The sequence below is a fragment of the Lissotriton helveticus genome, chromosome 3_2 (assembly GCF_964261635.1).
Source record: "Lissotriton helveticus chromosome 3_2, aLisHel1.1, whole genome shotgun sequence".
In the NCBI taxonomy this organism is placed as follows: Eukaryota; Metazoa; Chordata; class Amphibia; order Caudata; family Salamandridae; genus Lissotriton; species Lissotriton helveticus.
Genome location: NC_136062.1, coordinates 264,049,822 through 264,064,724, shown reverse-complemented (window position 1 = coordinate 264,064,724; position 14,903 = coordinate 264,049,822). Strand labels below are relative to the sequence as shown.

General features: G+C 44.6%; 1 protein-coding gene across 1 annotated transcript in view; it reads right to left on the bottom strand.

The window, feature by feature from the left end:
• LIPC (lipase C, hepatic type) overlaps window positions 1-14,903 on the bottom strand; it is an 892,370-nt gene that overhangs the window by 153,302 nt on the left and 724,165 nt on the right. The window contains exon 7 of the mRNA XM_078685165.1: window positions 9,475-9,595. Coding sequence (XP_078541291.1) covers window positions 9,475-9,595 — 121 coding nt within the window. The remainder of the gene's footprint in view (window positions 1-9,474; window positions 9,596-14,903) is intronic.

Here is a 14,903-nt window from a genome sequence, read left to right as displayed (position 1 = left end):
AACCTGTCCCTGCTCTTTTCTCTCTCACTTGCTTTATGATGGGGAGGAGCCCATTTTTATTGGGGGTCCACCAATATCTGATGAAATGTTGGGCCTTGCCGGGTGATTTGTTGTGGGCTGGACGAAGTGAAATATGGACATGTCATCATGACTCTGCTTTTCCTTTGTAACAAAAAAATGTGAATAGTATACTGTAAATTCGTAGAATGTTTGCCTAAAGCACAATATTTTGTATAAAAAGAGAAGCCTGACTTTGTAGGATTGAGCAGTCTCCTGAGAATATACATCCCGTGTGTTGTACTTCTAGGACGCTTGTTACCTTGGTTTCAGCCAAAAAAAATCGATCCTTGACTTCACCTAGAAGACTCTGAGTTTCTGTGGTCTGAATCAGGAAAGAACCCGAGGTCTTTGGGTGTACCCTGGCACCGCTGGGTTACCGGTTTGGTACCGGTTCTGAAAAACCCAGTACCTCATTACACTTACACTTATTAGCATCAAAGATATTGTACAAAATTAGGTTGAGAACTAGGATGATAATTACCTGCCACTATGCAAAGTATAAAACAAACTAACACACTCATTGAATGATGTAATCAGTGCTCTCATCAATAATGTCATTTGAGATTTCATCAGTGATGTCATAAATGATGTCATAGAACATGCCATGCCATGAGTGATGTAATATGTGAGGTCATAAGCATGCCATGACGGGTGTGCAATTTACAGTTTAGCTCTACTATTGGAATCAAGAAAATAGATTACAATAATTACCCAAAACCACTTAACAGCAAACCAAATTAAAATAACATTTGCAAATAGAAATATTTCTTCTATCATTTTCTTGTTTTTGAAATACCATTTCTGAAAGTAGCATTTTGTTGGCCTACTCCCAAAAGTGATATATGAAATATTGCGGCCCAGGTATGTAGATGTTGTAAACAATCAAATTTTCACAATCAGAGTGTTTGCCACTGCTAAAAATGTTTTCAATGCACTACACCCATTTTAGGAGTCTGTAAAGTTTTTGGAAGGGGCTTTTGTGGGTGTCCTTTATACATTGTAATCCAGTTCTCCATTTTTCAGTGGTTTGTGACTGGAATTTTCTTTATCGCAGTTTACCTTTGCCGACTTGTTTCCTGTGCCGGTCCAACTGTGGGGTGACGCTACAATCCATATAGGTGAACCCACGCGGCAGCAACACTGCGGAACGCCCGGTCTCTCCCTGCCGTCGCAGCACTTTGCCATCAGCGCGACCGCAGTGGGGGGGAAACCGAGGGGCAGGGAGGAACTACATCTCCAGAGTGCCCTTGCGTTTCCCAGCCGCCTCCGGGGGATCGTGACGCGCCAGGAGGCGCTTTAAAGAGCAGAGTGCCCTCGGTGGAGCGGGGATGTTTTCTTTATCGCAGTTTACCTTTGCCGACTTGTTTCCTGTGCCGGTCCAACTGTGGGGTGACGCTACAATCCACATAGGTGAACCCACGCGGCAGCAACACTGCGGAACGCCCGGTCTCTCCCTGCCGTCGCAGCACTTTGCCATCAGCGTGACCGCAGTGGGGGGGAGACCGAGGGGAAGGGAGGAACTACATCTCCCGAGTGCCCTTGCGTTTCCCAGCCGCCTCCGGGGGATCGTGACGCGCCAGGAGGCGCTTTAAAGAGCAGAGTGCCCTCGGTGGAGCGGGGACGTTTTCTTTATCGCAGTTTACCTTTGCCGACTTGTTTCCTGTGCCGGTCCAACTGTGGGGTGACGCTACAATCCACATAGGTGAACCCACGCGGCAGCAACACTGCGGAACGCCCGGTCTCTCCCTGCCGTCGCAGCACTTTGCCATCAGCGCGACCGCAGTGGGGGGGGAGACCGAGGGGCAGGGAGGAACTACATCTCCCGAGTGCCCTTGCGTTTCCCAGCCGCCTCCGGGGGATCGTGACGCGCCAGGAGGCGCTTTAAAGAGCAGAGTGCCCTCGGTGGAGCGGGGACGTTTTCTTTATCGCAGTTTACCTTTGCCAACTTGTTTCCTGTGCCGGTCCAACTGTGGGGTGACGGTACAATCCACATAGGTGAACCCACGCGGCAGCAACACTGCGGAACGCCCGGTCTCTCCCTGCCGTCGCAGCACTTTGCCATCAGCGCGACCGCAGTGGGGTGGGAGACCGAGGGGCAGGGAGAACCTACATCTCCCGAGTGCCCTTGCGTTTCCCAGCCGCCTCCGGGGGATCGTGACGCGCCAGGAGGCGCTTTAAAGAGCAGAGTGCCCTCGGTGGAGCGGGGACATTTTCTTTATCGCAATTTACCTTTGCTGACTTGTTTCCTGTGCCGGTCCAACTGTGGGGTGACGCTACAATCCACATAGGTGAACCCACGCGGCAGCAACACTGCGGAACGCCCGGTCTCTCGCTGCCGTCCCAGCACTTTGCCATCAGCGCGACCGCAGTGGGTGGGAGACCGAGGGGCAGGGAGGAACTACATCTCCCGAGTGCCCTTGCATTTCCCAGCCGCCTCCGGGGGATCGTGACGCGCCAGGAGGCGCTTTAAAGAGCGCAGAGTGCCCCCCGCATCGCGGGAGCGCGCGGGAGCTGCGCCGGGCGAAGCCCGGGCCAAGGGCGGGCCCGTCCTATCCCGTCACAGACCGGAATAGACTGGGCTGGGCCCCCTCTCTAACATTTACCATCACCTACAGATACGGGACTGTCAACTAGCAGGTTTGAACATAGACTTATAAGGTGTAAACTACCCTAAAAACGACTATCTTTAATCTTAGTTGTGCCCGTAAACTTAAATATGTCACCTAGAGGTAGCCGTAGCAAAACAAAGAAACGCATGGCAGATTTTGTAGGCCCTATCGACCAGTTTATTACTAAAGCTAATGAAGCCATAGATCAAGGGATAATATTGTTGAATAGAAGAGTTTCACAGGATTTAGCACAGGCAAGACGATCCTCATTGGGGTCTCTGGCGATGGCACAGACTCCTGCCATCCAACGCGAGAAGGCTTTAATCGTAGAAGTAGATGCTGATGTTCATGGTATCCCCAGTTTAGTCGATCTTTCTGTTACATCATCAATGTTGGACTCACAAACCGCTGAGGCCCTTGAAAAAAAAAAACGATATTTTTGCGACACAATTGTCAATCGACCCGACACAAATTGAAGATAGGGGAACTAAGGAAGGCGCTATTCCAAAACAGAAAAAGTAATCTAATAAGAGAAAGAGAACAATAGATTCAAGCCCAGGTAATACCCGACACAAACTGCAACCTAACATTCAGGGGAAGGGTAATGCTACATTAGGACCAATAACGCACAACTTTAATTCACCCAACACAGATAATGATAGTACAAACCACCTCTCCATGGCTGTGGATCTTAGCATAACAGATAGAACAACAGACGATTGCCCTAACCCCGACACAGCAGGTAAACAAATGGGGGGTGGCAACCATACATGTGATGCTGATCAATTCTTGCTAGCTCAAATTAGAGAACTAATAACAACGCAACTACAGCCGTTCCAATTGAGTTTAGCAATTATTGAAAAACAACTAGCAGTCCTAACGTTAACTCTGAAGACATCTACCCATCAGAAGAACTTGGGGATGAAAAATGTAGGAGAACCGAAAACCACAGACATTAATCTTAAAAAACCGGTAGGCACTAATAAACCTGCCTTAGGATCTGCTACCCCAAAAATTAATGCCCGAAAAGAAATTGCTAACAAGGTCCCTTTACAACAGAAAAAGATACCCCCTGTAGCTGCCACCACTGTAACTCCAAATCCTGCTCCAACTCTTTCTATCCCTAAACCAGCTCAGATTAACACTGTCCAACATGACCCCCCACCAAGACAGAGCCACCTGGGAGAAAGACCTAAGGGAGGGGGGCGCAAACTGACAAATCTCCCCCCCCGAAGCAACCCCCTTTGTAGTCATTATGACAGGGGTCCCTGAACTGACTCATAATAGCGAGGAACCAAACTGGTCCCTAAAAAATAAGGTCCAGTATTGGTTGAGCAATAATAGACCATTCCCACAAAACTGTACCAGTAGGATTATTGCAGTGCGTAGAGTCCCTTGGATTGGCTATCAACCCAAAAAAATCTCAGGTGACTGTATTATAGTTAATTTCGATGACCCACACACAGCAGATCATATCTGCTCATGGGGCTCGATAAGTAAATCTGATGGGATATCAACTAAACGACTGTCCTATGTCTACCCACCAGAATCCCGCTATAATGAAGGATTACATTGGCCCTGGCACGAACCAGTAAACCATCAATGGGGTGGGGACTTAGAATACACCAGGCAGGGGAGGAACGATTGGGCAGTATGGACAGGTAGGAACAGGAGAAATCCATTGTATAGAGATACTTGGGGAGGTATACCAACATTTAACAGATACAGTGCTCTGGAGATGGTTGATTGACCACTATTACATAATAATCATGATAGTACAGGTCCTATGCATTTAACCAAGCCAACCCCACATACAGCGAAGGTAACTACAGGCTTCATTAAAAACTATGATACCATAAATGTTCCAGAGAACTGTTCCACTACTGTAGTACCTGTAAAGGGTAACCCTACTATCACAGAGAGTACTTTGAAAGTAATTAACGAGACATGCAGGGTAAACTCTCCTGCGACGTTGACTAGCGAGGTGCTGCAGTTGCCACCTAGTTTACCTACTCCGGTAACCTTTGATAATCAAGCCACCTTTCTTTTTTGGAACATAGCAGGTTTAGCTTCTAAGCACACGGAAACTAGCTACCTGCAGACTGACAACTTAAGCAATATTATCTGCCTACAAGAAACGTGGCTCAATGAACCGATACATCTTCTAGGTTACAAGACCTATTTTTCTCCAGCTAAAAAGTCCACTGCTGGTAGGAGTAAGGGAGGGCTAATTACCTATGTCTCAAATCTTTTGCCCTGCTACGATATCATCCCTGTGAAGGTAGAGCCTAATTTCCAACTACTTATCCTCCAAAGATCTACCCAGGAAGTGTATTTCCTAATTAATTTTTACAATAATCTGAATGCATCAGATTTCATAATATTGGTAACTGAGATCTCTGATCTCCTCAAAACCCTGCGTTTAAGATACGCAAGTAAGACACACGCTTTAGTCTGGGGAGGGTATTTCAACTTGCACTTATGCTCAAAAAGTAATACCCCTAATTGCGGGATTATCGACGAACAAGAGAATGGGCTTACACATTTTACACACACGCCTGAGGGAATAAAAATGTATGAGACAATGGTGGAACTAGAGATGGGCTTCGCCAATTAATTAAAAACTCCAGCAGTTGTATTTGCACCAACATTTAATGGAAGAGGCGCACAAACTGTGATTGATTACATCCTAGTTTCCGCTAATAAAGCCCCTCACATTAAGATCTTTCAAATAATTAACAACGTATTTCGTGATCACTTCCCCATAAGTATGGCCCTTCAGATTGGGCATAGTCAAACCAGTGAAGGTTCACTGCAGTTAAACGTGCTGGACCAGCAAGAATTAGTATTGGACCACCTGAACGGTTACACTTTAAAATGGGGTAAATTAGATCAGATGGCTGTAGTGGCAAAAATAGTGGAGGCAAGTAATTCTTACATAATGAAGTGTCTTGATCCTTTGGCTTCCCCGGCTCAAATTCTGGTTAGCTATGCTTCGATTGTGGAAGTCATAAGGAAAGAACTGACCAAAGTCGGTAAACACAAGAAGAAGCCCAGAAAGGGATGGTTTAGTCCTGCATGCACTAAAGCATACACATTACTGAAAAAGGCTCTAGCCAAGGACATGAGAGATAGAGACGAGATTATTAGCCTTAGGAAGGCTTACTCCCTGGCCATAAAAAATAGAAAAAAGGAGATTAAAGCCGACCTGTGGGACCAATTACAGAAGAGTAGCGCCTTAAAGGATAGTTCTGCCTTTTGGCAGGTAGTGAGATCTCCTTTTCTGCTTGCCCAGGCAGACACACCAATTCTGGACGTTGCTATTGACGCTAGAGAATGGGTTGAGTATTTCTCTGAGGTCTTCCGCAGGGACAATCTTCACGAGATTCCCTCAGTTGAAGCTCTCCCTCATGTCAAGTACCCACTAACTCTATGTTTCGACCACAAAGAGGTATTTAATGCAATAAAATCATCAAAAGGGGGAAAAGCACCAGGTCCAGACACGGTCCCAGTAGATCTGTTCAAACAAAACCCAGACCTCTGGACACCGACCCTCACAAACGTATTGAATGCGTCTAAGGAGGTTGGCCTGATAAAATCTTGGTCAACCTCGATACTAGTCCCCATTTATAAAAAGGGCGATAGGAATAGTCCATCCTGCTATAGACCCATTTCACTCCTGGACTCGCTCGGGAAGATGGCTGGACGCATTCTTCTCGAGCGACTCCAGGAGTGGACAAACCAACAAAATTTGATCTCGGACTTGCAATACGGATTCAGGGAGGGACTGGGTACGGTGGACCAGGCACTGAACTTGACGCTTCTTGCTGAGAAATACATACATGTTAAAGGTGCTTCCCTCCATATGGTGTATGTAGATTTGTCCGCAGCCTTTGATTGCGTTGTGCACTCAAGGCTGTGGACAATCATACTACAGATGGGCATTGGTCCATCGATTGTTGACTTCCTGCGAGAGCTATTTACGGGGGCTACAGGGAGAGTAAGATATGGAATCAACGGCCAGCTAACGGATAGTTTTCGGGTAGAGAAGGGGGTCAGACAGGGGTGTGTTCTGGCCCCCTTTCTTTTTACCCTGTACACTAATGGGCTTGAGGCCGCTTTGCTCGAGGGCACGGATGATCTCCCAGCCATTGGTCGTCGGCACATTCCAGCTTTATTATATGCCGACGACGCGGTTCTCCTTGCCTGAACCCCAGTACAGCTTCAACGGGTCTTGGACAAGTATTGTTCATTTATGGCTGGCCTGAACTTAAAAATAAATATAAAAAAAACTTATGTGATGCATGCTGGCCCAAAATATAGAAATCTGAAGACAATTTGCGTTAACAAAGAGCCCCTTGAACAAACTTCAACATATCCTTATTTAGGAATTTTAATTGATAATAAGTTCAAGTGGAGGGAAGCTATTAATTCTCCAAGCTAGCATTCCTTAGGGCTGTAACAGCGCTAAAATCTTTTGCGCAAAAGCTACGGAAAAAACCTCCGACAGAAATGATTAAAATATATAAGGCAAAGTGTACAAGCGCAGCAACCTATGGGGCAGGGGTCTGGGGAGAAGCTAACACGGACCAGCTCCAGTTAATTGAGAATTCCTTCCTAAGGTACTTGCTATCGATGCCGAGAAGCACGACTACATATGGATGCCATAACGAACTGGGATTAGATTACCTCTCGGATATAATAAAAATCCAACCAGTTATGTTGTGGCGGCGGATTTGGGTTACGGAGCAGTGCCACCTGACAAGGGCAATTGTGCAGGATTGCCTGAAGCTTGATAATATGAGGAGGATCAAATGGCTGGCCTATGTTAAGACATTCCTCATGGACATGGGCCTTGAGAAATACTTTGACGATCCCCCCGCAATAGTGGACATAACAAAAACAGAACTAAGAACAGCTTGCCTATCACACTTGTGCGAACTGCGCCTTTCAAAGGAGGCTGGGAAAACATCAGTTCAACACTGTCTACTAATTCAAACTGTGCCCACAATTCAACCATATTTAAATTATAGTATAAGCCAGTATGGGAAATTTTTGCCAAGCCGCTTTAGGTTCAATTTGCTGCACCGTTTGCTTTCCTTCCCTCTTCAAAATGATTGGTCCTCAAACCTATGCCCCTGTCCTTGTGATTCCACCTTTCCACAATCTACCATTCACGTGGCCTTTTTTTGTAAGTTTTATACGGTTCCGCGTAAGAGGTGGGTTGTTCCTATTCTGAGGGTAATGGGGTTGCGGCAGTGCCGCCCAGCATATTTGGCTCTCCAGTATCTGGAACACGAATTGATTGCTAAATCGCTAGTTAACTTTTTAAATTCTGTGTTAGACATCGTCGTAATCTATGACGTTTGTTCCCCTATAGTACTTTGTGATGACACTAGTATGAGTTGAGTGTTTCCTGATTAATTTCAGTCTAGGATGAAGAAGTTTTAAATATTGTATAATATTTTAATTTTCACTCCGTATATGAATGTATAACCGGTTTTTTAAAAATTGGATTTAAAATTGCTTTTTACTATTTTACTTATTCATGTAAATGTGGCAACATATTTAATGTACTTTTATGGAATTTTAATAATTACGGAAATCCGAATAAAGACAAATTTGATTTGACAGGAATTCCAGTCGCAAAACATGGAGGAATTACAGTCTACAAAGGCGGGTCCAAACTCATTTGCAAAAAAGAAGAAGTCCCCTTTGGACCAAAGCTCCATTGCTGAATGGGGTGCCTGCTTCAGGTGAAGGAGGCTGTGGTATCAAGTCTCACTTTTAAGGAAATTTGGCTGCTTTTAAAAAAGGTTTTAATTTTTGAAAGCAGCCATAGAGATGGTGGCCTGATGAACCTTGTAGGCCATCATCCATATAATTGTAGCCAATTAAAGTGAACTGCAAATTGCACCACAACTAATTAAAATTAGGTAGGTTAGAGTGTGACTCATTATGATTTGATGTTTTGAAAACGTACCTATTATTTCCTAATTTGTGACCACTTTTTGCGACTAGCATCTTAATGCATATGGTCCATCTTCTCTTCTAACTGAACATCTTCATTCAATGATTCTGTATTTCCAAATGAAAACCACTAATGTTGTAAGAAATTGTTCCTTAGAAGACTGAGATGAAATCAAAAATATGATGTCTGAACACTCAATGGTCCTGATTATGAATGTGGCAGTGTTTTCTGACATCAGCGCAAAGCTCTGTTAGCGAAGGGGTCGGAAATTCTACTTTGGTGAGATTTACCACATCAGGTAATTACAGGGGTAATTACATACTTGAACCTTTGTTACATTTCAGTGGGTTAAGCAGGGGAAAACAATCTACTATTTACTACCGCATGTGGATTTTGGTGCAATAAGCACCAAAATCCCATGTTATTCTTCAAAAATTCAGAATAGCTGCTATTTATCGCACCTGATAAATTTAGAACGTATTGTTATTTTTGAAAAGTCATTTTCTTTCCTCTTGAGCGCTTATGGATGGTATAAGTTGGAAAACATACTTATAAACATATAAATGTGCTGGGAAACAAGTCAATAAGTATAATGGATGGAAAATCTTTCCTCACACCCTGTGGGGCTGTTTCTTCATGGACGGGCGCTCCACGCTTGCATATTTTATGAATTTCCATTAAAAAAAAATCTTGCTTTTTGTTGAAACAAAATATACCTCACTTGAGGTCTCCTTGACCCCACCGTCCAGCTGCTTATCAAAATGGCTCCTTATTTCTATGTCAGCATTTGATTGCACGCTCCAAGGCCAGTTGAAGGAAACATCTCATACTCACGGGACAATGGGAAGGTTTTCTGCATCCTCCCTGGTTCCCGTCAAGGACACTGTGAAGGTGGGCTCGATCTGCTTCTCGACAATTTGGTTGATGAAATGTATCTTGAACTGATAATGATAAACTGCAGAACAACAAAAGAGACATGAAGATAAACGTCACAGAACACTGCAGCGGTGATCATAAAGAAACCCACATTTGCAGGTGCAGCATCCCTTTTTTACAGCTTGAAATCAGCCAGCGCAAGGCAATTTAATCTATTCCCTGGATCATTCTTCTGCATTTAACAGCAGGTTCATGCTTCATGTTTTTGGGACCTGGCAATGTCTCCAAACTTTTTCCCACTTTACCATTTCCTTTACTTAAGGTGATGGCCCATTAATTGGAGTAATTGTAGAACTACTCCATGACAAATCCTAATGCATTTTTCTGCCATTACTGACTGTGAAACCAGTCAATAACACTTGTTAATGCCCTTACTGGAAGTGTGGAAACAAGCAACAGTGGGATGCGCATATGAAGGATAACAGACAGGCTTCAAGGTCAGCATGAACAGGCCCAATCGGTCATCATTCCATCTCCCGCCTTTTAATAGGTATGTTCAGGTGTGGTTCTTATGCTCCCTCAGGCTATACCTATGGCTAGGCAGCCACGGCCCGTGGAGGGATTTCCGGCGGGGCGGGGGAGGGTCTGGGTGGAGGGGGGTGCTAAAAACCAGAGTATGGATAATTGGAGGTAAGTAAATAATTTAATCAATAAAACGAATTTCGTTTTATTAATTAAATTGTTTACTTAACTCCAATCAGCCATATTCCGGTTTTAGCACCCCCCACCCTTCCCCCACCCCACCTTTCTGCCCTACCGGAACTCCCTCCTCGCGCCGTGGCTGTAACCGGCCCAGGTTGCTTGTGTTCCTGTCTGGAGAGGACCTTAACTGGCAGTCCGGGCTTGACTCTTCCCACTGGAGCAGCGCAAGGTTCATTTGCATATGGCTGGTCTCTTTCTAGAGTGACACTGAGGGCTAAAATGGACTGGAATGCAGCCACACGATTGCCAGTGGCTAAGATATTTTCAAGCATTGTTTCCACCACTCTCTGGTTTGTTGTAGAAATGTTGTTAGAACGTGTGTGAGCGGAGGCTGGGGGCCTATTGGCATGAATGTGATAACATGTGTTATAAGAACAGCCGCTGTCGAGAGACAGAGACAGAGAGGTGGGGGAAATAAATGTAAATGTAGAGGTACTTGTTTAGCGCACGACTTCCCGGTGGCATCTCATCGCTTGTACGAATACCGCTGAGGAACCCTTCCTGGCCTTTCCCTGTGAAGTGCCCACTCCTGGGCACCCCCAAGGTCAAGCCAGGCATCCTAGCGTTGTTGGGGCCGTTGTGGAGGTTAAGCAAGCTATTGCCCAGAGTTGCAGAGTGGGGGAGGGGAGAGTGAGAAAGAGAGTGAACAATAGGGATAGGGAAAGATAGAGGCAGAGAGACAGATAAAGAGAATAGACAATTTTCAGTTCAGTTCAATAGACTTTATTCGGTTTTTGCAAACCATAAAAGCAAACTGTTAAAACTGACAGTCACAAAAATATCACATTCATAAATTGATTATCCACTTTCTTGCTTACGATTAAAATAATTAAACTATTAAGACAACTGATATTAAAACAGTACATAATAAATACGATAAAATACAATACAAGTAAATAAAAACATCCATTATAAAAAGATAAGAATAGACAATAATAGCAATGTTCCGAATCTATGCATCATCAGATGGGCATGTACAAGATCAGAAGTGATCAGCTGCAATGCCTGACAGTATGTATATGTTAGACAGCAGATTGTGGCTGAGCCTCTTATATGTGGGATCGAATGAAGTACTTGCCAGACTTAAGAAGATTGCATCTAAATTGAGAAAACTCCAATGAAACAAAGAAGATACACAAAGATGATGCACATAAAATTGACTGGGACTGGAAGGAGCAAAGAAGGACCAGACAACGCTACATCTTCTAAGCCCTCCCTTGCCTCTGCCCTCCTATCTGATGGATCCCTGCCCCAAACCTGTTGAATTCCTCTTATATAGGGAGGAGCTGATTAGGTTCTGCACCTTTGAGTGTAGTGATGTGGGAACCTGAGAAACCGCGTATCAAGAGAAAGAGAGAGGACCAGATAGCTAGTCCGAATCCCCAGGGGTATTTATATGTATCAAAAAGAACTAGCTACTTGTGACTTGTATATGGAACTCTGATAAGTCATGTCCAGTGGCACCGGTTGGGTGTCTTCATGAAGCCCTCACCCAACAACCTAGTTGGTGGCATGCTTCATCATCGGGCCCACCCAGTGACACCTAATGTGTCCCGGGTGTGCTTCGACGTCTGGTTACAGCGGAGCAGGTATCTTACTGAGAGTGCAGTGTAGTGAGAATAGTGAAGTGAGATTAAAACGGCTTGACAGGAGTCCCAGTGCCCGAGAGCTAAATTAAATTTTAATAAATGGGCTCCTGTCAGCGGTTAAAAACAAGGCAGGGTGGATGTGATGGTGGCAAATTACGACCTCCTACATCCGGTATTGGTCGACTTGTTTTAGCCAGTGCCTTTTGTTAATTCTGGCTTTCCTCAGGACCGTTTATAAGTGTGGGTGCAAGTTTAAAATTACATAATAAAGTGAGTGTAGCAGACTATGTGTCGCACTCACTAAGGTGCTATAGGTGTTAAAGGGGGGGATTCCCATTCGATTGCCCAGACCACTGACTGGGAAACCCTGACCGAGAAGAAACGCAACAGAATAAGGACTATCCTTCACGGGGTAATCCTAGCCCAATACCTCAGAACTAACACAGCGCCCAGAGGTTACTAGTGACCAACGCACCTAGGATTTTTTTGGACGATGCCACCTTCCGCAAAGATTGGGCCCAGATCGCGTGGCACTGTACTAGAGATTGGATGATACTTATCATCAAGACAGCCAAACGTCTTTCTAACGCCATTGTGATTGAAATTCAAGCCACTGAGTTGCATTTCAAGACAACCTTAACCTCATATAAAAAGAAACTTGATGACCAAAACAAAGAAATTAACAAATACAAAGAATACCTCACAGAAGCTAAAATAAACAAATTTCAGAAGGACCTTAAAAAGTTCAACTACACGAAGGTATACCCCTATGCCGATGAGGAATACACGCCACCAACCAAAAATGATGGAAACAGTGACTCCTCGGCTGATGACAGCTCGGCCTCCAGTGACTCGAGCAACGGACCGAACAGGAGACGCGGCAGAGGACGACGTGGTCAATAATGGCCCCAAACATGGCAAGGACCCCAACAAGGACAATTCTATGGACCTCCCCCAAACTTCGGCCACATGCAGAACCCATTCTACAGGTACCCACCGATGTATCCACCAGGCCATATGCCATTATTCCCAGGCAACCTTAGACTTCCTTTTTTAGGACAAGGCCGACGATCACGCGGCAGAAGAAGACAGAACAATCAGCCATGCTCAGTTTTCTTGACTGATAATGCAATCATGAAGAAGAGTGGCTGAAATAAAAATGATCCATAATAGAATCAACATTTAAAATTGTAAGTTGAGAATTTTTGCAGTAATACAGGTTTGGTGACGTGACACATATACTTCTGTGGGAAACATAAACTTCTTAAATGCTTTCTGATATTGCAAACTTTGAAAATGTCCTGCATGTTGTTGACATTTCCCACATATTTTCTGTCTCCCTGTTTTTCTAGGCAATAGACATGATGAAGAGCAGATGTTACTGGAGCTATGTGGCTGGGTAAGAAATGGTGGTTATCAAAGGTTAGCAACATTGCTGCACCTTACTGAAGTGGAGCTCCATTGCAATGCATGCAGCGCTGGGCAGTGGGCATTTGCATTGTCAGTCTTTTTAGGGTTGATGGACAGTCAAGCAGTGCTCAAGCTTTAAAACTGTAAAAAAAGTAAGTGCAGGGGCCAGGGGTTTTACTATGGAGTCCACCACCAGCACCGCTGAATGCTGGGGTTACACAGTACTGATGCTGTCTAGTCTTGATTAATCGTTATGCCTCTTTCCTCCACCATCCTTCTCTTCCTGTCTTAGTACCACACTCGAACAAGTTCTCTTTCATCCTTTCTTTCTACCTTTGTATGTTTTCCTATCTTGCTCTACTCGGCCAGTGTCTCTTATTCGGTTTATAGTCTAATGATGAAAAATACGTTTTAGATAGAAATGGGACTGATTGCTTTAGGAATTGCAAAAGAAAAAGTATGGGAACTGTGATCTGGAACATAAATGTGGTGGGGGACAACAGTATGGATAGGTGGAGCTGGGTCAGAGGTGTGGCAATATGGAGCACACTATCCAGGCTTTTAGTACGAGGTTGGCCTTTCAAATAGCCATCTTTATTGTTCACCTGACACAGATAAAAATACAGCACATGTTGTGTAACTAGAAGGTTCACATCCAACTGCATTTAGCTAATCCGTCAGACCTATGCCTTACCACCTCGCCCCCTTATACTTCACCATCTCTCCTCCTCTATCTCTTCTTCCCCCTTACTCCAGGCCATTCCACGTATTATTCTTGCCCTTCTTACCCTTGATCATGACCACCTACCCTACTTGTCCCACTGTTCTTCTCACACCTTCTTGGTCTGCAGGCTTCCGTAGTCAACATTCCATAAAGCGGTCACAAGAGGGAAAGGGAAGAGCCAGCATAAGAATATCCTCTTGGAAATACCCAGGGCCTTTCAGAGCAAGCTCTTATGACCAACATTAAATTGGTGTATACCAGTGCAAAATGTTCAGCAGCATTCCAGAGTGAAATGCATGAGGAACACATGAACTGGTATGGGGATGTGGTGGTGGGCATACAGCATATAAGGTGTCCACAATGGCTGAATTACTGTATCATGCAAAACATAAGTTTGATTATTGCAGGAGTCCCCGCTGATTACACAAAGTCAGTCTGTGCATATTATTATATATTAATTACAGTAAGGAATAATTTCCAAATTGTAAAGAAGTACCGGGGACTAGAAAATATTTGAGGCCCTCAGTTATCTCTTTTTTCAGTAACAGTTATGGCCACTGTGAGTGCACAATGGAGACACCTGGGAAGGTAGCTAGCACCCCAGCTAAAGAAATAAAGTTAACAGTTAGCCACGGGAGAGAAAGGAGCCTGTAACAGGGTAGGTTACATTCTCCTGCTAATGTTTTTCCCCAATTTGTTTTGTCTCCCTTTCCCCGTTTATCAACATCAGAAGGATGAAAACTGAGTAGACCCATCAGAACTTGAGCCAGGGACCATGAAGAGAAACACAGATTCCTAGAGTGGATGCACAGATCCACAAGACCGTCCTCGGTTGGGAAACATCCTTTACAATGCAGTTGTAACCACACAGTGCCATTACCACACAGCCTTAAAAATGCAAA